The sequence below is a fragment of the Equus przewalskii genome, chromosome 18 (genome assembly GCF_037783145.1).
Source record: "Equus przewalskii isolate Varuska chromosome 18, EquPr2, whole genome shotgun sequence".
Classification (NCBI taxonomy): Eukaryota; Metazoa; Chordata; class Mammalia; order Perissodactyla; family Equidae; genus Equus; species Equus przewalskii.
This window is the reverse complement of record NC_091848.1, coordinates 36,907,381-36,931,738: the sequence shown is the minus strand read 5'-3', so window position 1 is coordinate 36,931,738 and position 24,358 is coordinate 36,907,381. Positions and strand designations below refer to the sequence as shown.

At 42.0% G+C, this 24,358-nt stretch overlaps 1 protein-coding gene across 43 annotated transcripts in view; it reads left to right on the top strand.

The window, feature by feature from the left end:
- The window catches only part of KALRN (kalirin RhoGEF kinase), a 635,442-nt gene that overhangs the window by 360,586 nt on the left and 250,498 nt on the right, over positions 1 to 24,358 (top strand). For 30 of the 43 annotated variants that reach the window (XM_070583665.1, XM_070583666.1, XM_070583675.1 and 27 more), the window contains 6 exons: positions 4,209 to 4,328; positions 10,243 to 10,461; positions 13,547 to 13,696; positions 16,086 to 16,200; positions 19,846 to 19,961; positions 20,464 to 20,586. In XM_070583665.1, the coding sequence (XP_070439766.1) occupies positions 4,209 to 4,328; positions 10,243 to 10,461; positions 13,547 to 13,696; positions 16,086 to 16,200; positions 19,846 to 19,961; positions 20,464 to 20,586 (843 nt within the window). The remainder of the gene's footprint in view (positions 1 to 4,208; positions 4,329 to 10,242; positions 10,462 to 13,546; positions 13,697 to 16,085; positions 16,201 to 19,845; positions 19,962 to 20,463; positions 20,587 to 24,358) is intronic. The other 13 variants (XM_070583679.1, XM_070583671.1, XM_070583673.1 and 10 more) reach the window with 1 other exon arrangement.

The following is a 24,358-nucleotide window of genomic DNA, read 5'->3' as shown; positions in this document are numbered from 1 at the left end:
TGTGAGAGGAATAAAGTAAGAATGATAGCATTACCTTCCTTTGCTCCAAAACTAAAAATCACCACCACAACCACCATCATCAGGCTTTACATTTTACAGTACATTGTGTCAACCGTGATACAGACAGGGAAGGTACTGTTATCCTAACTTTACAGATGAGAAAACTGAGGCTCCCAGGGGTTAAGTGATTTTGCCGGGCAGTAACAGAGCCAGGTGTTCTGACTTCACATTTTGTGCTCTTCTGCACTCTCCCAGCTCTGCTTCTAGGGCTGACTCAATCATAGGGATAAGTGCCACCCCTGAACCTAAGCCGTGGTTATAAACTACCATGCCTTTTTATCTTCCTAAAATCAGATCTCCCACTCTGAAGTCCTGGAATGCCTCTATAAACAGCATTTGGAAAATAAACAAGAATCTCAAGGATATGGCGTGATTTAATGAAAGATGTAGAGACTGAAGCCTATAATATTTCTAAACGGAAAAGCTGGTAAATGAGGATCCCACAACCACAGCTATAACTGATGTTTCCAATTGGCTGAAACTAGAGACGAAAATATTGCAGTAAGACTCAGGAGGCCCAGAAGGAGTCAAATTGTCCCTCGAGCATTGATTTGTGGTGCACATGGAGAAAATGTTTCTCTGACACCCTCAAATGAATCTTGAACCAAGCGAAATGCAACGAATCATGGCAGAAGGACTTACATAGTTCAAAAATATACACTGTGAGCTCCATTTTCCAAAATGATGAAGCATTTGGGCATGCGGTCCATGTATGCATGTACCCAAACTTACAGGCAGCTTTTGGAAATCATCAGCACCACTAGCCAGCCAGCCAGCCAGCCACAGTACACCAGTGGCATCAGACATTTCACACATACACTCTGAGTAGTTATTTCTGGTGACTAATTGCTTTACAGATTGGCATCTCATCCACAATCTGCCAGACTCACCATGAATTAACACCTCAATCCAAATAGCCCAGCTTCACTGGGATTTATGCCCTGATCTTATTCACGCGCAAGATGGCATCAGTCACTTTCTGCCCAAGGAGGAACTTTGAGAAATGCCTATGAGGGTTATGGAATAGGAGACCAGGCTTAATATTTTTCTAATTGTTTAGCATGAAGAACTTGAGAGGAGAAAAAAAATCCGAAAAAAATCTAAAACAGATTGGATGTCTTCTGCTTTGCCTTGAGATAACAGATGGATGGTATTTACTAATCTTGAAATTTCAGAAGACTTTTTCTTTTCTCTCCAAGCAAACTCTCAGATTGCCTAATAAAAAAAATATGTGGCAATTTTCTGGCGACCAGACACAAGGTAGATTTTCAAGGCCTAATTCTTCCAGTTTATTTGTGCTTGACTCTATTAGCTGAATAATTGCCACATCTCCATTTCACCTAGAACTGTCTAGATAGTATCAGCTGTTTCTCCTTCTAGTCTAGTACTCTCTAGCTGAGTTTCCTTTTCACCAGTACTAATTAAGGTTACCTAGAAATTTTACCCAGCCTAGCCATAGACTGTAAATAATTTAAATCAATTATAACTTAATCTCTCTTTTTCTAAAGATCCAGTGTACGGATTATTCATGCTATTTTGCTTGTTCTCTTTCTCTTTCCCTATTCCTTTGGGTTGTTTACCTATCAATGCTCAAACCTATCTACTCTTGGCTATTTTGCAAGGCATAGGAGGTTAGACCCACTGCTCAGGTGTGACTCGGGTATTCGCCATAGATGATCGTTCACTCTTTCAAAAACATTACTACATACCCATCATGTGCGAGGTACTATGCTAGGTACTTTATCAGATTAAAATATGACTGTTATATTACTCTAGTTTTCCAGAAGTTTACATTCTAAGCAGGGAAATGAAACGTAGGTTGAAAGAGCTGAACAAAGCAGTGTGTGGTGAGTGCCACAAAAGTGGTACCTACAAAATGGTATGGTTGTGCTAGGTGATGAAAAGATGATTTCTAACGGAAGTGATAAGGTATGGACGATTTCAGGAAGCTGTTGATATTTGTACTTGGCCTTAATTAAAGGAAAGGATACCAACAGATGGAATTTATTTACTTATACTATTCTGTGTTCCTGAAGGAACTTCAGAAATGTACATACAATGCAATCAGATAAAGTAATCTCTAAATTAAGTGGGTAAGGAAATGGGGCAGATGGGTGACAAGGGTAGGAAAGAATATATGAAGCTGGAAATGAGGATGGTACTTATAATTGTGCCTTATGGTACAGGGTGCCAGATTAAGATTGGGGAGATGACCATTTTCTTTCCTTAAATTATTTTATTGAGGTCACATTGGTTTATAACTGTAATTTCAGCTGTACATTATTATATATCAGTTTCTGTATAGTGCATCGTGGTCACCAACGATAGTCTAGTTTTTATCCATCACCATACATATGTGCCCCTTTAATCCTTCCGCCCACCCCCCAGCCCCTTTCCCCTCTGGTAGCCAGTAATCTGTTCTCTTTATCCATGTGTTTGTTTGTCTTCCACCTATGAGTGAAATCATACCGTGTTTGTCTTTCTCTGTCTGGCTTATTTCGCTTAACATAATACCCTCAAGGTCCGTCCATGTTGTTGCAAATGGAACGAATATGTCTTTTTTTTATGGCTGAATAGTATTCCGTTGTGTATATATACCACACCTTCTTTATCCATTCATCTGTAGCAGGGCACTTGGGTTGCTTCCACATCTTGGCTATTGTGACTAATGCTACAGTGAACATAGGGGTACATAAATCTCTTTATATTGTTGATTTCATGTACTTTGGATAGATACCCAGTAGGGGGATAGTGAATCATATGGTATTTCTATTTTTATTTTTTTGAGAAATCTCCATACTGTTTTCCATAGTGGCTGTACTAGTTTGCATTCCCACTAGCAGTGTATGAGAGTTCCCTTTTCTCCATATCCTCTCCAACATTTGTTATATTTTATCTTGTTAATTATAACCATTCTGACAAGTGTAAGGTGATATCTCATTGTAGTTTTGATTTGCATTTCCCTAATATTAGTGATGTTGAACATCTTTTCAGGTGCCTGTTGGCCATCTGTATATCTTCTTTGGAAAAGTGTCTGTTCATCTCCTTTGCCCGTTTTTTGATCAGGTTGTTTGTTTTCTTGTTGTTGAGTTGTATGAGTTATTTCTATATTTTTGCAATTAACCCCTTGTCAGAAATATGATTTGCAAATATTTTCTCCCAGTTGGTGAGTTGTCTTTTCATTTTGTTCATGGTTTCCTTTGCCTTGCACAAGCTTTTTGTCAGACATAGTTCAATTTGTTTATTTTTTCTTTTGTTTCCCTTGCCTGAGTAGACATGGTATTTGAAAAGATGCTGCGAAGACCAGTGTCAAAGAGTGTACCACCTGTATTTTCTTCTAGGGGTTTTATGGTTTCAGGTCTTACATTCAAGTCTTTAATCCATTTTGAGTTAATTTTTGTGTATGGTGCAAGATAATGGTCTGCTTTCATTCTTTTACATCTGGCTATCCAGTTTTCCCAACACCATTTATTGAAGAGACTTTCCTTTTTCCATTGCGTGGTTTTGGCTCCTTTGTGGAAGATTAGCTGTCCATAGATGTTTGGTTTTATTTTTCACTTTCAGTTCTGTTCCATTGATCTGTGTGTCTGTTTTTGTGCCAGTGCTGTGCTGTCATGGTTACTATAGCTTTGCAGTATATTTTGAAGTCAGGACTTGTGATGCTTCCAGCTGCATTCTTTTTCTCAGAATTTCTTTGGCTATTCAGGGTCTTTTGTTTTTACACATAACTTTTAGGATTCTTTCTTCTGTTTCTGTGAAGAATGTCATTGAGATTCTGATTGGGATTGCATTGAATCTGTAGATTTCCTTAGGTAATATGATCATTTTAACTATGTTTATTTCCAATCCATGTGCGTGGAATGTCTTTACATTTCTTTGTAATCTTCAATTTCTTTCAATAATGTCTTAGAGTTTTCAGTGTATAAGTCTTTCACCTCCTTGGTTAAATTTCTTCCTAGATATTTTATTCTTCTTGCTGTGATTGTAGGAGGAAGATGACTATTTTAATTGTGCAGACCCTTCCCGTCCTCTGTCCAAATGTGTGTAGAAGATAGCAAGCTCTCTGATTGATGGATCCATCAGAGAAGGCAACAGCTCTAGGGAAGCTGCAAAGACCATTCACCTACCTTTTTGTCCCAATTCCCTAGGTCCTGGGATGGATCCGCAATGGGGAGTCAATGCTCAACGCCAGCCTGGTCAATGCCAGCTCTTTGTCTGAAGCAGAGCAGCTGCAGCGGGAGCACGAGCAGTTCCAACTGGCCATCGAGGTAACACCCAAATCTGGCTACACTGTCCTCCCTTCCCGTTTCTGCTCTGCACCTCAGGCAGGATGATTCCTCAAGAAGTGGGCATTCTTTTATGTCGTGAAGCCCTTACTCATTCTAGTGAAATGGTCCAGGTTGCCTCCTTATTACCGAGGAATTGATGAAGCAGCAAATACAGGGGTTCATCACCCCAAGGAGGCCTGATATTAGAAGACAAGTATTCACACTACAAACGTGGATCTTTCTTGCTCATTGGTACCTTTAACATTCAAGGCCTCAGGTACATTGAGTTTTTTATACATTATGAACTATGCAACATGTGAGAAATGAAAAGCTAAAAGGTTAGAAGTCACTTCCAATTGACAATCACTCAGAAATCAGGATAAACAAGTACAAAAGTCATTAGTAAGTTAGGATTCCATGTTTAAATATTTGGTTTATGTGTAACATTTAGATTCCATTGTCAGATTCTGCCTTTAACGCGAACAATGAGCCCTGGAGCAGATCACACTAGGTAGTTCGCTTCATGGAAAGTAGTCGTTCAATAATGCTGATGGAAGTCTTATTTAAAGAATACACTGAAACCCAAAGTTCACCAACTGAGACTTGTTTTAAAGGCTATTTTAAAATAAAACTCCACTTATGATAATCTCATATAAATTTTGACTTGCTTTAAATAATACCTTTAATTGTCCTTTCTGCTAGAGCACTCTCCTTCCCAAAGAGACTTGAGCTGATTGCTTTAGAGTGGTATGGGGAAATAGGACATGGGAACTATATTAAAAATAAAAATAAGTTCAGTACCAATGGGAAAAGAGATAAAGAGTGAAACTTCAAAAAAATTCATTACATATGGTTCAGTGTAAAAGTCAACCCATTTCTGAGTGTGTAAGAAATGCAAAAGTGTTATCGTCTACTAAAAAAAGTAATTGTTAATGAGAATTTTACGCAACAATGATAAAATTTTAACTGTCCATGCCAATAAGTCTATCTTTAATACAGTAATCCAACTGATTGTTAGACATTTTTAAACTAGTATTGATCAATTTCAGCAATTTAATTTTCCAGAAGCCGTCTGGTATGTGTAAATATAGCATTGACCTGAATGACACGTCTCTATAAGATGCCTGATATCTTCTTAGGAACCATTGCTAGTACCAGAGTATTGTGTGGGGTTGAGATTTAAAAATAAACTGTATATTCTACACACAATATGGGAAAATCATTTTCTAAGAAAAACTAACCAGAGGAGAGAACTTCTATTATCATTAGCTGTCTCTTGTGTTTTACTGGCACACCCAAATATGAGAGCATGAGGATATATTCACTGTAAAGTAAAAATCAGGACTGGGCTTACAATCAAGAATCAGGCAGACAATGGTCAAGGCCCCATAGAGAGGGAGCAAAGGAGAAAAGGAAAGTTGAGAAGTCAGTCTAAAGGCATGGCATGAAGCTGTGAGGGATGCTAGGCAGAGAGAAGATAGCTCTTTGCCATACCTCCTCCTTGTTTATCTTGAAGGTGAAAGTTTATCTGCCCTGTTGGGTAATCACATTTTCAATCCCTTAATCAAATGTTGAGCAAGTAAGACCGAGTGTCTTGAACACCTCAATGAGCTGATGGAAAATAGTGGGTAAATGCATTAGCAATGCTATTGAAATCACTAGATTCCACATGACTTGCATATTCAGTGTGTCTTAATTTGTATTAGATGCTGTTGCATCCTTACAGAATAGAGGCTCACTAAGCATCTTTGTCTCTTAATTACATGAGTGCAACTTGATAAAATATTCTTGGAATTGATGTTGAGATACAGGTCCCTAAAGAGTTTATGTCGGGGTCTCAAGAGGTCATGACGGAGCAGATGGGATTTCTGGAAGTTCTTGGGAATGGAAGGTAGGCAGGATCTACAGCATGGCTAGAATAATGAAGAGAATAGAACCAGAATTTCAACATATGCTCCTTCTCCAGGCAGCCTTGTGCTTCTCTCTAAATCTGTCAGTTTAGACCAGGTTCTGCATTGAGGGAAAATATGTCAGGGAAGATTTAAGCAGTTTGAAAGGGAACCGAACTAGTCTGGTTTGGCTTAACCATTTTGATGGTGTTACTAGAGGCCTTTACCGTGATTGCTGATGGGGAACATAATTTGACTTCGTGGGCCCTAGGAAAGAAACCTTGGTTCCAGAAGGGAAAATAAAATAGTTATAAGAAGGATGATCATATAATTTATTGTTAAAACTGAGACACTTTTAAGAGTGAAGGAGGGAATTATTAATAACTAAGCCAGAAAAATAGGCATATACTAGTACTATTATGGGCAAACCCAGATGCTTGCTCACCCTGGCTTGGATGGGTGTCCTCATCAGTTTGAAGGTTTTGGTCTCCCCAAAGAAGGTCAGAATTTTTACCTGATGTAGCCTTGGTTTCAGGAAAACTTTCCCCAGAATGTTTTTATTCAGAATGGAGAGCAGTACACAACACCCAGAAGCATAGTTTTATCAATAAACCTGGATTATTATTTGTTAGTATCCATGACACTGTGGCTGATGTGTCTTCAAGAACTAGAAACATCATAGAGACCAGCTCAATTTTGAAATCCATTTTTATTTGAAATCCTCCTAAGCATAAGCATAATGGCAGAAATAGTAGTTAAAACCGGATAGTAAATTGAGTTGATTTGGTTCAGTTTTCTTCCATGTATTGCTACTAAATAATAGCATCCTTGATAATCCACGTCTTAAAGATATAGCACTCAATAGGATTAGATAACAGAGAGTAGAGATAAATGCAAAATAATGACTCAAGCTTAGCAAAGCGAAGATTATGTCATAGGCATAAGGGTTTATCATTTTGGAAATTAAAGAGGAAAGGGGTTTCCTGCACTATTAGATGATAATAAGTTTCAGAATAAGGAAGAGATTTATTACATAGCAAACATTAGAGGAAAATTAAAGTTGCTTCTCCACTCTCAGAGAAAAAGACGTAATAACGGGTTTACGATGACAATTATATGCTAGTTTCATATATTGAGGAGAGGCCAGATAATCATAATCACTAATGTTCGTTTGGTGGATGCTTCCTCTGAATGGGAAACTGTAGATACGATCCCAAGTGCTAGAAATAAAATGATATGGTGTGACGTAGTGGAAAGGAATAAGTTTGGAAATAAGGTCAAACCTGAATCTTATTCCTGGTTTCATCACTTCCTTGGTTGTTCATTTTTGGGCAAGTCACTTAACCAGACTGAGCTTCAGTTTCTTAATCTGTGAAGTGGGAATAATAATAACCACCTTGTTGTAATGTCATGAGTACTAGGAAAAAATATGCATAAGCACAGTGCCTAGCACCTTGGTTAAATGACAGCTATTAAAGTGATTTTTTAAGAGTCCTTACCTTGAGAGTTTCACAGTCTAAGTATGGAGAATCAGCCAAGATTAGATGAGTGATATAGGAGTTCAGAAAAGGGTAGTTTTTAGTGAGTCTCAGGCTGTCTGGAAAGGCCTCTTTGAAGGAGGTCGGACTTGAGCTGAGTCTCAAAGGAAGACTGGAACATAGATGGGGAGAGTGTAAGGGGTGTTCATTAAAGGCAGGAGGAATGAAGGTAACAAAAACAAGAAAGTGCATGTGTATTCAAAGGGTTTTTGTGAGGGAGTAGTAGGTGATAATGTTATGGAAGTAATTGAACCACATTGTGAGGGGCTTTTAATGACATCCTCTAAAGTTTAGACTCAATTTCACAGCAATGGGGGAACCACTGAGGGCTTTTGAATTGAGAGAAGGGAGTGATGTTTACAGCACAAAATTAGAGTTTTAGAGCTGGAAAGGATGTTAGAAGTCACTTAATCCAGGCACTTCCTATTACAGAGAATTAGTCTGTCAGAAATGTAAGGGATGGGTTTGATGGATTAGAAATGGAAGGCCAGAAGACTAGTTAGGTGACCACCACAGTAGTCTAGGTGTGAAGTGGTAAGGGCTAGACTGGGACTCAGGGTGAGGCACAGCAGGCAAGGATGATGATGAGATTGTAATCCAGGGTGGCAGCGAGGAGTGCACCATCAACAGAATGGTAGACTGCAGTGGGAAGACTGTCTTAGAGGGAGAAGGAGATTAGTTTTAGGTGAGAAATTTGAGGAGCTGTCTGGGTGGAAGGTGGAGGATCTGAAAGGGCATTAAAGCCATTTGCATTCATTGGCAAGGGTTGCTCCCCTCTCTAGGAAGATCTTTCACTTCTTTTACTGAGAATGCATCTTTGTAAGTGACTAACATGGGGCAGACAGCTAGATCAACCGAATGAGTTCCACTGCCCTAGGTGAGAGGTGTGGCAGGCAGCTCACCCTCACATCCAAAGACAGAGATAAGGGTCAAATGTAAGACGAGTAAGACGAGAGATATCAATTGGGAGTCATTTACAAGAAAGAGATAATAGAAACCAAGAGACCTCTGCAGAAGTGAACAAAAACCAAGAATGGACCTTGGGATATTTCTACACTTAGGAGACAGGAAGAGAAAATGATACCAATAAGTCAAACAGAGAAAGGAACCAGGGATTTTTAGTGGAGCATTTCTGCCCATTAGTTTACTTTTCCTAGCTGCATTCAGCAATCAGGAACCCAAAGGCTGATGTGGTCATCGGGATTGAAGGCTGACTCAGTGGCAAAGCAAGGGAATAAAGGATTCTAGGTTCCTGGAGGAGGTCATGCTAACCTAGCTAACACTGAGTGCAGATTCAGGAGAGCAGGAAGGGAAGCCAGGAGGTGGTTGATAGACTGGGAAAAATATATAGTACTGTGTAGACTTCCATCAGGGATGAGGATGAAGGGCAAGATAGGGGTGAAAAGGTGCAAGATTGTACTCACACACAGGGAGTGCTGAGTGGATTCGCTCTTGGGAACTGTCCCAGGACTGCTGCCCAAGAAGAAGGGCAGAAAGAATTCTGGAGTAAGTTACTGGGCTTCTAGCTGCCCGTTTTCACTGCCAGCTGAGCTATGCTTTCCTAAATGTGCAAAGGCCGATGGTGCTATGCCACTGGATTGAAATGATCCCTGCAGTTGAGGTTGGGATTACATTACTTCTTTGAAGTCATATGGCTCATCCACATCAGCCCTTTGTTTTAATAAATTTTAATCCCATTTGGCTCTCTCCCTGCCACCCAGTCCTCCAGCCTGGTCTCCCCACCTCTTACAGCTAATGTGAACTCAAAGAATGCAAAACACGTTTAGCCTGAATAAGAAAATAAACTTTCTATAATATATATATTATCATAAAGGCAAACATAAATAGTGTCATCATGTGGGGATTGTGTGTTGAACAGAATTATCTTCTGTCCTGCTCTGTTCCCTTGGTGAGGTAACCAAGGGGTGGTGCTCTTCTGCTTTATTAACCTGCCAAATTTATTCTACTAGAATCCTTTTCAGCTGATTATTACTGTTTAAAATGATTGCATTGTTGGCTGAGATTTGTGTTACATGGGGATTTTTTTATGTGCTGTGTTTATTTGTTCTGTAAAATGGGACTGAACAATAACCTCCTATGAAAACTCATGATGATGAACAATTTTATGATTAGATTTAAAAAGGAAATTTAACTATTGTATGAACCAATCAGGGGGCAGATTTATACACAACTGCTGTTTCTCTACCACCGAACCTGAAAAGTCTTTAAAACTGAGCAATACAAGTAGAAGAGAAAGGAGTGGGGGCAGGGGTTAGGGACCTGAGCTATTAGTTAATGAAAATGTATGATTTTTTAAAAATATGATTTAAAAACAATGATGTGTTAATCATCGTGACAAAATGTTTGAATCAGTCATTTAAAGCTCTTTAACTTTTCTGCATCTTTCCACTCACGCCTCGCTCCACCCCCTCCCATACCACGCCTGGGTCGTTCCCACGGACCTCTCTCTCCTCCCCTTGTGCCCAGTCCCTCTTTCATGCCACTTCCTTGCAGAAGACGCACCAGAGTGCCCTGCAGGTACAGCAGAAAGCCGAGGCGCTGCTCCAGGCCGGCCACTATGATGCAGAGGCCATCCGGGAATGTGCTGAGAAGGTGGCCCTCCACTGGCAGCAGCTGATGCTGAAGATGGAAGACCGGCTAAAACTGGTCAATGCCTCTGTGGCCTTTTACAAAACTTCCGAACAGGTGCGAGAAAGGGCTATGGGATATGTGGGGCTGAGATTGTTGGAGGGTTACTTTCTGCCTCACATTGCAAATCTGTAGTATCTACCTCGTCAAGAAGCCAGTCCTCTCAGTGTTAACCTTTGAGAGTAGAAGAATGAATTATGGAAACACTATAGTTGGCTTCCTTATAAATCATTTCTATTAGAGAATCAGGCTATGTGATTTGTTTCTTATAAATTTCTCAAACTCATTGGATCTAGGTGTCAAAGTGGGAATTGGGTGGGTATATGCTGAATGCCAGATTTAAGTGGTGTATCAGTCAGCTGTTACTACAATAATGCCGTGTAACAAATCATCCCAAAACTCAGTGGTATAAGACAGTAAGCATTTCTTTTTTGCTTAAGTATCTGGAGTTCAGCTGATCTTGGCTGGGCTTCATAGAACCAGGCTCCAAGCTGCAGATTGGGTCTACATCTTTTCCCATGTCTCTCATCCTCCTTGACCAGCAGCTACATGAGGCACATTTATAGTGAAGGGCAGGAGTGCAAGAGCCCAAAATGTACTATACAAGTGCATTTCAAGGCTCTGCTTGTGTCATATGCTCTAAAATCCTTTTGGCCAAAACAAATCACCTGGCCAAGCCAACATCAGTGAGGCAGAGAAGTATATGACTCCTGTGAAGGTTGGGAGAGGAGAGTGACAATTTGCTGAACATAATCTAATCTAACACAATCAGGCACTACCCATTCCTTGAAAAACATACAGCTCTTTCACTCATGGGCCTCCCAGTCTAATGGGGGAAACACTGCTCTCTGTCACTGGAAAACTCTGAGCCTAACCGGTAGGATGGTGCAGCTGTGGGAGAAAAGGCAGGAGATGCATACAACAGGGCCATAAAGATGCAGACCCATTGCTATTACATCTGCACGGCACTATGCACAAGGGCTAAGAGGATTTCTAAATGATCTGGATACTGTTAGGAGATTCTTTTCATGAAATAGAGGTTTAAAACAGGAGTAATTTTTTCAGTGTAAAATACTTTCCTCATTTGAATAGTTTCCTGGTAGAAATAGATCAGAGAAACAGTCTCCTCTGGGTGACTTATAGGGAGCGTGGGAAAGTCCATCTCAGGGCAAATGTAACATGCCTGTCAGAGGGCCCTGCAGCCAGTGTTCCAATCTCCACAGCTTCTCCCAGTCCTCTCTTCTGTTGTTTTAGAGAGACAATGCCTTTGATGGCCATGGAAGTGGGAGCAGCAGACTAAGATGGTAGAGCGCTTCCCCAGTTGATCGGTAAATTCATCACAATCCCAATCAAATCTCAGCAAGCTGTTTTGTGGGAATTTATACATTGATTCTAAGATTTATATGGAAATGCAAAGAACCTAGAATAGCCAAAACAATCTTGAAAAGGAAGAACAAAGTTGGAGGAGTTACACTGCCTGATTTTGAGACTTACTCTAAGGCTGCAATGATCAAGACAGAATAGTATTTGTGTCAGGATAGACACAATGGAACAGATTAGAGGTTTCAGAAGTAGACCCACATATATATATATATGAGTCAGTTGATTTTTGACAAAGCAATTCAATAAGTAAAGGAAATTTTTTCAAAGATGATGCTGGACAACTGAATAGCCATATGAAAAAAAAAAGGCTTAATCCCTGTCTAATATCATATACAAATTTTAATTTGAAATGGATCAAGATGCTGAAAGGGACAGAGTACTAGATAAAGAGTCAGAAAATTGGACCCTGAACTGACCTTGCCAAAGGTCACTTTATCTCTCTAGATTTCTGTTTCTTTGCCTGTTGAAGGATTTATGCTTGATAATCTTTTCATTTCTTCTAGCTCCCAGATTGATTGGTTTAAAGTCCAATACTATCATAGGACAGGTGTCAAGTACTCTTTTTCTTACAGTTTTTGCATGTGTGTAATCTGTTTTTTCTCAAGATGTGAGTCCTCTGCATGCTTTCATGCCTTGCATAGAGGTGTGTGGTGCTAGAGAAGTCAGCTAGAGTCCAGGGACAGGATGACGTGGGAAGCATATTGGCTATGGGGGTATTCTGCCTAGGACATCTTTCAGCTCAGTTCTTAACTCAGTAAGTGCCCTATCTAGTGCCACACCCTTCATCAGAAAGGATGACTTTCGCAGACAGAGGAGGCCACAGATAGGTATAGTTGCTCCCCCCTGCTGCCATACCCAAGCAAGACATCAAAGCCTGTTAAAGGAAAGTATAGGAATATGAGTGTCTGTGTTCTGCATCCTTTCCTAGGCCCTGACACTAGGCTGCCCTGGGTCTCCTACTGTTGCAACCCGACCTAATTTTCCCTCCAAGACCTATTTGAAATGCCTTTGGCTCTCTTGTGAGTTCATTTGTAAGGTCACTTAGAGCATAGCCTTTCAGCATTTTTAGAACTGAAAAGCTTCTTAACTATCTTTTAGGTTAACACAAATTTGTTGTCCCTCTGAAGGAAATGTACGTTTTCCACTAGAAGGCCTGGAGATGGCATTGCCTTGTGGTAGTACCTTGAGATGTTGTAGCTGGGATATTTTTCCCTAGAGAGGGGAAAGACAGCATTCATTTATGGCCCATAGGTCACACAACATAGGCGACTTCCTCTTTTCCCTCTGCTTAAGGCTGCTTCCTGTAGAGCGAGTACAGGTGGTTGGGCAACCCTGATATCTTCTCCAAACTTCATTTTCCTGTTGTACCTAATTCACATTATTGTAAGGTTATAACAATATAATATATAAAAACACTTTGAAACCCCTAAAATTACTAGTTTCTCTTCTTTTCTTACTCTACTTGTTATCCCTAGGTGATATCATCAACCCCCATAGCTGCAGCCTTCAGCCATTGACTGTCAGAAGATGGTTCCAAAGTCCACATCTCAGTCATAATCTGTTTCCCAAGCCCCAGATGCTGGATTCTCTCTGCCTCCTGGACTTCTCTGAGATGTCCCGGGGCACTGCATACCCTAAATCTACAAAATGAACTTCGAATGAAAAATGACACCTGTGCAGAGTTCTCTTGGCTGAAGGTCCTCATAGAAAACTTCCTGACCTGTTCATTTACTGAGTCTTTTCTTCCACGATTCATTAGGTTTGTAGTGTCCTGGAGAGCTTAGAGCAAGAGTACCGGAGAGATGAGGACTGGTGTGGTGGACGAGATAAACTGGGGCCAGCGGCAGAGATCGACCATGTCATTCCGCTCATCAGTAAACACTTGGAACAAAAAGAGGCCTTTCTTAAGGTCAGAGCACATTGTCAGCCAAGGTCTGGGACTTTAGCCTTGTTCTTTCATCTGCCTTCTGCCTCCCTCCCTCCTCTCTCCTTCTCCTCCTCCTCTTCTTCTTCTTCTTCTTCTCTCTCTCTCTCTCTCTCTCTCTCTCACACACACACACACACACACACACACATGCACTGTGCTTCATATGGGCTTCCCATACCCCTATTTTTCCTAGCTTCTTATCTAAAGGGAGACATTTGTAGAGAAAGTATTGGCTGGTTAATCTGAAAGGTTGAAAGGTTACACTTCAAACATCATTTCTCTCAGCACTTTTTGTATAATTAGGCAATTAGGATACACCGTTACTACTGATGCCATGTTCAAAGACTCTGATATCCCATTGACGTTAATTGAGAAAAATACATACTTTCACTGTTATGTTTGGTTTATAAAAATATGTTTTAATTTAAATATGTAAGCCTAGATATAAAACATATTAGAATAAATCTTTTATAAATGGATGACGCAAAATTTAGGGCAAGAATTAAAGAAATAAATTGACGCTTTATTTATCCATCTAACAATTATCAATTGCTAATAAATGTAACACTGTTTACTCTGCTGAATGAAGAGAGAAACACCTTATTTTGTTTGTTTTGTTTTTAATGAAGCCCTGGCTTCCCAAGGAGGAAGCACGGTCCTGCTGGGAACAGGCTCTCAGCTGGTGTGGGAAGTCCCCCTCAGCCTCTTTCCTCCAGCCTTTGATCTCCTCTGACAGCATCCTCTGTGTTAAAACTTATCTGAAGGCTCCATTTACTCTCAAATTCCTTGCCTTCATGTTCTGCTTCGTCTCAGGCTGCTGAAAGTACAAAAGAGAATTGTTATACCTTGACATGTTGCCACTGACTTTTCACAATTCCGTAATTAACCACCTCTCTTTTGTGAGGGATTTTCTCTACTTGACCACCTCTTTGAGTTTCCGTCTCATTCTTTTCTAAAGATGCCTCCCTTTGCCCTCCTCCCTTCTATCTGGTATCTGCACCTGCCTTTGATCAGAACCCTCAGCTCCTGCTAATCAGATTAAAGAGAAATTCTTCTCTACAGGGCTTAAGATGATTTTTAAAATCTTCCCTATTACAAAACAAAGTTTTAACTGAACAATTTAAGTAGAGCATATCAAAGATTTTAAATAGAGGTATAAAGATATTTCTTCATAAAATTAAATGTTTCCTTTGAAGAAGGAAAAAAGAAAATGTTCTGGTCTGATGTTGTTCATGTGTGCCTAGAACCATAGTTGAGAAAGCCCCTATTGTAGTGGGAACTGTGTGCTCAGTGGACGAAGCATCGGGCTCTTCATCTGTATGCAATCTTAGTTGTTCTATTTGGATCCTTAGCTTGGGACCACCATCCAGCTGTTGAATTCAGGGGCCTCAGAATGGATGGGCTCACCATCCGTCTTGTACCAGAGCTCCCAGAAGCCATTGTTGCTAATGCAACATTTCAAATAATTTTTTACTGTATAATTTGTAGAGTCGGATGCTAAGTGTAAAAAGGTTTTAAAATATGACAGTTTTGTCTAGCGATAATTTAATTCTGAAAACTGTGGATTACAAATTAGTGGACTAGCATGTATTGCTTCTACAATCAGGAAAAAAAAACACCCCTGCTTTTTAAAAAGATTCAGAAAACCTGTGGTCTTGAGAGAAACTGGTAATACTGTGTCAGTAGATCTAGATTCTAACCTTGCCTTGCTTCCTGATTCCTGCCCTTTCTGGGCCTCGGTCTCCTCCATGGGTTCAGCAGCATGGGACAGACCTGTCCTCTCTGTCACCCTCTGCTATTGTGAGTCTTAAAGGAGGTAGTATAATGGCTCTAATTTTTTTTTATAGATCGATATTTCTGAGCAATAGGATATTTATTAGTGTTATCGAGATGGGGATGGATTTGATGGCTAAATAAGTTTTTAAAATGTGGATAACTTCCATTTATATTTGGAACGGTTAATAGATTTACTTACTAAAGTTGCTTTCTTAAGTCTAAATTAGACTAACGTCAAAGTGGCTTACACCAGTGGGCATGTAAGACGCACGCTGGTGGCAGAGAAAAACCAGCCTGAGAGTGAACGTTAGTAATACCAAATCAACAGAGAGTCGTCAAGGGATGGTTGGTTTCTGGTTTTTATCTGTGATGGAAAGGGGAGAGGCACGAGGAGTAATTCTTTACTCAGTAAAAGGGCGAGCCTCCTGCATTGGAATTGGAGTGTCCATTAGCCAGAAGTGGCCTCCAGGGCTCAGCTCACCCAGAGCTCAGGAAGCCTCATTACCCAGCACCCCTTCTCTGGTACCTTGGATCCCCTGCACCTGCTGGACCAGTACTTTCGTGTGGGGGTGTTTCACACCTCTGTCTCCCTCAGGCCTGCACTCTGGCGCGGCGGAACGCGGAGGTGTTTCTCAAGTACATCCACAGGAACAACGTCAGCATGCCCAGTGCGGCCAGCCACACCCGAGGACCTGAGCAGCAAGTGAAAGGTCAGTGCGAGACCTGCCGGCCACCACCTGCTTCAGCAGCACTGACCAGAGGCTGTGTGTCTGGTCTTCAAGCAATCTCAGATTTCCTGTGTCTTCTCCTTGGATAAGAAAAAGTTTGATGTGGGATGGAATGGGCAATGGTGACGCATGATTTTTTAACCTGCATCAAGATCTGCAATGGAAAAATGAGAATAAAATTTCCCCAAACTTTCTCATTTATCTTGGAGTCTAGGGCAGCACTGTCTAATAGAATGTTCTAAAGTAACAGAAATGGTCTAGATCTACACTGTGCAGTATAGTAGCCACTAGTCACATGTGGCTCTTGAGCACTTGTAATGTGGCTAGTGAAACTGAGAAACTAAATTTTTACTTCTATTTATATTACTTAAATTGAATGTAAGTAGCCAAATGTGGCTAACATATTGAAACTGCACAAGACTAGGGTATCTTACAGCCTGGGAATGAGACATGGACTGAGAACCATGAAACCACGTTCTAATCCTGGCTTTATTACTTATTGCTTAATACTTTGGCTTTCTTACTTAAAAGTGAAGGAGGGCATCTAATCTCTTGCTACTCAAAATGTGGTCCCCGGATCAGCAGCACTGACGTCTCTTGGGAGCTTGTAAGAAACACAGACTCTCAGGCCCCACCTTAACCTACTGAGTCAGAACCTGCATTTTGGTGAGAGCTCTCCCCATCCCACCCCAACCAGGTGATTTGTGTGTACGTAAAATTTAGATAAGTAGACTGGTCTAGATAATCTTTAATATCTCTCTGAATTCTATAAGACTTTAATTAGACTTAATTGTATGAAAAAATCAGTAACCTTTAGAAATTGCTTGTTAGGGACTGGCCTGGTGGCACAGCAGTTAAGTTCATGTGCTCCGCTTTGGCAGCCTGAGGTTCACCGGTTCGGATCCCGGCATGGACCTATGCACCGCTTATCAAGCCATGCTTTGGCAGGCGTCCCACATATAAAGTAAAGGAATACTGGCACAGATGTTAGCTCAGGGCTAATCTTCCTCAGCAAAAAGAGGAGGATTGGCAGTGGATGTAAGCTCTGGGCTGATCTTCCTCAAAAAAAAAAATTCCTTATTAGCTGACCACATGAAGCTTAATTTATTATCAGTGGAACCACTTACTCTGGACCATACAGAAATTAGCCTTTGAGTGGCTGAAGAATTTAACAAATGTCATCTTGACACAGCAGAGAAATACAACCCTGGAGACGGAGGCTAGGGACAGAACCAAAACTGACTTGGCGTGAGGGGTGGAAACAGGCTTGGGGAGCTACGGAGTGGACACTGGGAGGCGCTGATCGGCTTTAGGAAAAGCCCCCTTCCTGCTCAGAGAGCTCATGAGGTGGGGAGATCAGAGGCCACTGGGAAGAATGAAGCTTAGGAATCAAAGTTCCCTACAGAGAAGAGAGAAGTCGGCTTCCCTTTTTAAACGTGCTACCCTATTTGTGATCGAGGGACCCTGTGGGTAGCTGGTATTCTGTCTCCCTCACGTTCTTGCATGTTTCAAAGCATATGTTCTGACTTCCGAATGCAGGCAGGTGGCAGCTGCCTGCTGAGAGAGCGCACGCCCCACCTACACCTCAGTGCTAGGAGTGCCAGGAACCCAGAGAGAGCAGGATAATGAGGGGGAGGGCAGTTGGTTGCCCACAGGAAAGCTTTCAAGAAGGGGGAAAAATGCAACCTGAAGTTCTCTAGGATTTTTGCCTGATGTGGGTTGATTCTCTCAGCCACCGTAGAAGGAGCTGCAATGAGCAACGGTCTGACTAGGGGAGAGAGAGACTAAAGGAAACCCACATTCTCATTCGTCTTTGTTCAATTGAAGCTTCCACCTGAGCAGGGACCTACACTCTCTCCTATATCCATTTCCTTTCCACCTGCCTGGACCCAAAGCCAGTGCCACTTATTTTAAGTTTTTATTGCAGGCACAATTATTGCTGCATAACAACCAAAAAACCCAGTGGCGTACAATTGTAAGCATTTATTGTTCAAGTGACTGTGGGTTGGCTGGGGATCAGCTCTCTTGGCTGGGCTCAGCAGTGCCGTTCTGCTTCAGGCTGTGAGTCTGGTTGGCTTGGCTCCTTCACTGCAGGCTGGGTTCTTGTCTGCTCCGTGTGTATTAATTCTGGGACCTCGGTTGAAGGGACAGCGGTTACCCAGGAGAACTTCTTATAGTGGTGATGGCAAGGTTGAGTGCACAAGCACGTTTCAAGCCCCTGCTTGTGTCATATCTGTTAACAACCTGTTTGCTAAAGCAAGTCACGTGGCCAAGCCCTAGGTCAGGGTTGAGGAAGAACACTTTGTCTCTTTGAGGAGAAATTAAAAGGCTACAAGATAAAGGCATAGATATCATAAAAGTGAATAATTGGGACCCTTAAAAGCTCTCAGCCTCAGGGAGGAGAGACAGATTCTGTCCTTAGAGAGCCGAACTTCTAGGGGCATTAAAAGTACACAAAATCAGCAAAACCTTCTAAGTACAAGCAGTGCAATTTGGGTTGTACCCTTTTTGTAAAGCACAGTAACTTGTGCTTTACAGCCCCTGTATCTCAGGAGACCAGATGGCTAAGGACTCAGACTTTGAAGTCAAAGATCTCCACCATTTCCTGTCTGAATGTCGCTGGGCAAGTTACCTATCATCTCTCAGCCTCGGTTTCTTCATCTGTAAAATGGAGATAATAATGGTGCATGCCTCATGGGGTATTGTGAAAATACCAGCCTGCCATATAGTGAGTGCTTAATAAATATTAATTTTTATATCACTATTTTGTATTTTATTAGTAACATAGCAGAAAGTAGGAGGTAGATATAATACAAAAGGAATGTGATTGCTTCAAGCATAGAACATACTATTAAAACACTTAGGAAATCTATCCATGTAGCCAGCTGCTGCTGGAACAGCAGGAGAAGGAGGGAGGGACATGACATGGACCAACACCTGCCACGGCCCACTGTGGTGCTGCGTGCCTCCTGCGTATCCTCGCACTTACCATCATTAGAAGTAATGCCAGAACAACTTTCAGCTTTTCTTATGATCAGATCCAAACAACCTGGAAGTTTGGGCCTAGAGACAGGATTCCAACACAGCATCCCTAGGCCCACGATTTAGAAGTTTTAAAATTGAGGGTCGGCTGTGAAGGTGCTGTGCACAGCCTCTTGTACGGGGCAGAGAGCGTGGCACGTGACGCAGGGTATCCATGCAATTACGCCAGTCCTCACGCCACTGTTCCTCTCCTGGAACTCCTCAGGGATGGCCGGGATTCCCGTCAAGTCCGTTCACTCTTCCACTGAGTTATTTATTTTAGGGACTGACACTTCCTAAGGTCTCTCACCGTCAGGGACTAAGAAAATCAGGATCGCTTTTAAGTCCCCCTGGGAGCATACTCTTCCTCCCTTAATTCGTGGAGCCTCATCAACAGGCTGTCACCCCAGGCTCCCCAATCTTGCTCCCCTCTTGCAAATTCTCTCTGGACCAAGTTTTTGCTCCCTTGCCTCTGATGCCTGGATTAGTCCTATGGGGAGGCTGGAAGGTCATGCTTATCTGGCACCTGGGATGCTGGGCGGAAGCGGCTGGTCACATTTGTTCAGGGCCTTCCATTGACCAGCACTCGTCTCCTCTGCCCTGCAGCCATCTTAAGTGAGCTCTTACAGAGGGAGAATCGCGTCCTGCACTTCTGGACCTTGAAGAAGCGGCGGTTAGACCAGTGCCAGCAATACGTGGTGTTTGAGCGGAGCGCTAAGCAGGTGTGTTCAGAGCTTTCCTGGCTTTGCCTTGGTTCTGGGGACTACACAGGAGCCCAGATGACTAGGACTTTCAAGCATCCAGAAGAGGGTCATAGCAGCAGACAGATCAGAGATGGGAGGTGGGATGAAGAGAGAAAGGAGAACAGGCTGTCACTTGCCAGACCTTCAGCCTTTACCAAGCTCTCTGTTCAGAGTTTGGTACCAGGAGTTGGGAGGAGATGCTGGGTGCAGATTGCCCCTATATCATGGATGATACTGGGCCTGGGATGGGAGAGTCCCCAGTCTAATGGACAAGACACTCTCTTTGCTGGTGGGATGTTCCAAGTCTAACGGGGGAGGGCTCATTCATAAAATCAACTTCCAAGTACATACTGATCGAATTGTGCCAGCATTTCCTGGGTCCATCACACTGTCCCAAACCACAAACCTTCATTGTAGCGTGGCATGTCTTCCTACTGACATCTGGCTTTTGGAGCACTGGATGGGTTCTTTCCTCCCACAGGCACTGGACTGGATCCAAGAAACAGGTGAATATTACCTCTCAACACATACCTCCACTGGAGAGACCACAGAGGAGACTCAGGAACTGCTGAAAGAATATGGGGAATTCAGGGTGCCTGCCAAGGTAGGAAGCATCCTGGAGCCCTCCCTAAATCCACGCAGCACTCCCCACTCTGGCCAGGTTCACACTGCAGAAGGGAGAGCAGCGTCTGTTCACAGAAATGCTTGACCACAGTGGCAAGGGGGAAGCACAGGTAGGATGGTTTCCTTTGAAACCTGAATACCCAAGGAATTACAGGTGCTGGGTAGACCATCTGTATACAGGAAGTTGGCTCCTATACACTGGGCTTCCAAATACTGTCTTCATGCTCCAGGTTCTGGAATCTGCTGTATTCTTCCAAGCCAAATAAACGTATTCATGTGAAATACAGATGGCATATGTGAACATCTGCACCTAGCCACATATTCTTGAAATTTGAATGGCTTGGGAGCCCGCCTCATGGGAAGGCCAATGGCTGTGGGTGGGTTCAAGAAGCAGGTGAGTTTATTTCCTGAGCTGACTGCTTCCATCTGGCCTCAGACCCACAAATGAGCCAGGCTAGGGTCTCTGGGGAGCAAAACGTGCACTGTTGCACATACCACACACCCTCACACCCCTGTTTACACTGCGACAGAGAGTGCTATAAGAGGAGGAAATCTCATTTTCATCTGTTTTCACAGCCAGGATTTGATTTGAGGACCCTTGGGTTTGAATGAAAGTCCAGTCTGTCTCAGCTCCCTCTTTGTAGCGTCCTTGTCCCTCACACTGGGCTTCCTGCCCTGGCGGAGCCTGTCTTGGCATCACTTCCATACATAGCAGATGCTCTTCCCAGGGTGAGAGCTGCTTTGTGGGAGTCAAGGGAGGAACATGTTAATGCCCATCCTACCCAGAGATCCCTCTGGCACTGCAGCAAATGTTCCTCTAGTTTGCTGTGACAAAATTAGGCTCTTAGCCTCATTCCGGAGCTGATATTTCAGACGTGGTTATCTACTTTATGATTCCTACGCTGTGAACTCTTGATAGTGGGGAGGTCTCCTCTGCATTCTTGGAGCTTTTGGGTGTGAGAATCTGTGAGTTCAGATAAGAGAGTCATTTCAATACCAGCTAGAGCAAACAGCACTAGGGAGGTGGCAGAGGCACAGAACCCTTTTCAAATCCAAATGAAAATGGCTTTGAATTACCCACTTTATGTCTATCTGGCCCTCTCCAAATAGTGTCAATAATGAACCATTAACAGGCTGAGGAGTATCAGATCCCCTGGTGTTCCTATCCACAGAGGATGGATCATAGCAGATACCCAGAACCTCTGAGGATCATACTCTGTCCATAACTAAAGTGAAAATGTGGAGAACTATGTAGTCAATTTAATCCAACCTTCCTTTACCATCTTCCTCCTGTCTTCTTCCTTTTCTCCACTCACATTATTACCACCCTGAGCTGTAGTAGCTTCCTAATTGGGTTCCATGCTTTTGGTCTTTCCTTCCCTTCAGTCTGTCTTGCTCTTCACTACCATTCTTTTTTTTTTTTTTTTCCCAATTATTTTTTTGAGATCGTAACAGTTTATAACATTGTGTAATTTTGAGTGTACGTTCTTATTTATCAGTTTCTGTATAGACTGCATCGTGCTCACCACTAGTAGTCTAATTTTTATCCATCAGCTTACATATGTGCCCCTGTACCCCTTCCACCCACCTCCAGCCCCCTTCCCCTCTGGTAACCATTAATCTGTTCTCTTTATCCATGTATTTGTTTATCTTCCACATCTGAGTGAAAGCATGCAATATTTGTCTTTGTCTGTCTGGCTTATTATATAATACCCTCAATGTCCATCCATGTTGTTACAAATGGGACAACTTTGTCTTTTTTATGGCTGAGTAGTATTCCATTGTGTGTGTGTGTGTGTGTGTGTGTGTGTGTGTGTGTGTGTGTGTACCACATCTTCTCTATCCATTCATCCATAACAGGGCACTTGGGTTGCTTCCACGTCCTGGCTATTGTGAATAATGCTGTAATGAACATAGGGATGCATAAATCTCTTTGTATTGTTGATTTCATGCTCTTTGGATAGATACCCAGTAGGGGGATAGTGAATCATATGGTGTTTCTATTTTTATTTTTTTGAGAAATCTCCATACTGTTTTCCATAGTGGCTGTACTAGTTTGCATTCCCACCAGCAATGTATGAGAGTTCCCTTTTCTCCATATCCTCCCCAACATTTGTTATATTTTATCTTGTTAATTATAACCATTCTGACAGGTGTAAGGTGATATCTCATTGTAGTTTTGATTTGCATTTCCCTAATATTAGTGATGTTGAACATCTTTTCATGTGCCTGTTGGCCGTCTGTCTATCTTCTTTGGAAAAATGTCTGTTCATCTCCTCTGCCCATGTTTTGATCAGGTTGTTTGTTTTTTTCTTGTTGAGTTGTATGAGTTCTTTATATATTTTGGAAGTTAACCCCTTGTGGGATGTATGTTTTTCAATTACTTCCTCCCAGTTGGTGAGTTGTCTTTTCATTTTGTTCATGGTTTCCTTTGCCTTGCACAAGCTTTTTAGTCTGATGTAGTCACATTTGTTTATTTTTTCTTTTGTTTCCCTTGCCTGAGTAGACATGGTATTTGAAAAGATACTGCTAAGACCAATGTCAGAGAGCATACTGCCTATATTTTCTTCCAGGAGTTTTATGGTTTCCAGTCTTACATTCAAGTCTTTAATCCATTTTGAGTTAATTTTTATGTATGGTGCAAGATAATGGTCTGCTTTCATTCTTTTGCATGTGGCTGTCCAGCGTTCCCAACACCATTTATTGAAGAGACTTTCCTTTCTCCCTTGTCTGTTCTTGAGTTGCCATTCATTTTTAAAACACCGCTTTGGTCGTATTACCACCTAGCTCAAAAACCTCAGTGCTTCTCCTGTGCCTCTAGGCTAATGCTCAACAGCTTCTACAGTGGCACCACCTTACCTCCCAGCTTTATCTTCAGTCATTCATTTATGCACATTTTATGCCCCAGCTAAATGGATGTATTTTCTTACCCTCTGAGCGATACATCATATACTTCCTTGTCTCTATACCTTTTCTATACCATTTGTCTGCCTAGAATATTCTTCCCTTCCCTCTAATCTGTACTTTTTAAAAGGAGCCCACCTCTCCACCTCAGTGCCGCCTCCTCTGTGACCCTGCCTGCATGCCAGAATCTGGTCTGGCCCATCCCTGCACTGCAGCCCTGTTGTCTCTAGGACCCTAAAGGCACTGGATGTGCATCATCCTGCTCTCCAGTGATCTGTGTACACTGTTGTCTCCTGTATGAGCCAGCAAGATCCCAAAGGGCACACTTTATTCTCTTACCTGACTGTTTCGTATGCATTGAAGGGAGGCCACAAACATTTGTGAACATAAGAAAAAAAAGAAATTTGGATAGATTTGAACAACCCCCCCCCCAAATCTATATTTAATATAATTATTTTACTTTGGCTCTGTCTGTTCTCTCTCCCTCTTAACTGTTTCTGTTAATGGGGTTTCACTCTCCCATCTATCAGGTTCTGAGTCTCAGAGCTATTTGCTATTAGAATATCCACAGGGTAACAAATCCAGCTGAGGAGCTTCTGATGAAAGGCAACAGCCTCCCGCTCCACCCCACTCCCCCTTCGCAGAGGCGTCCTTTAACCAGCCATCTTTGGTTTTAATCTTTATAACCAATAAAATGAATTTGAAATGGAAATCAAATTGACCTGAAACCACAAGGGAGTAAATATAGTGGACCTCATGATTGAACCAGGCCATAGAGTATACTGAATTATTATACTCTGCTCCAAAGAAACACATCAAGGAGAAGAAACACAGAATATCAAAAGGTG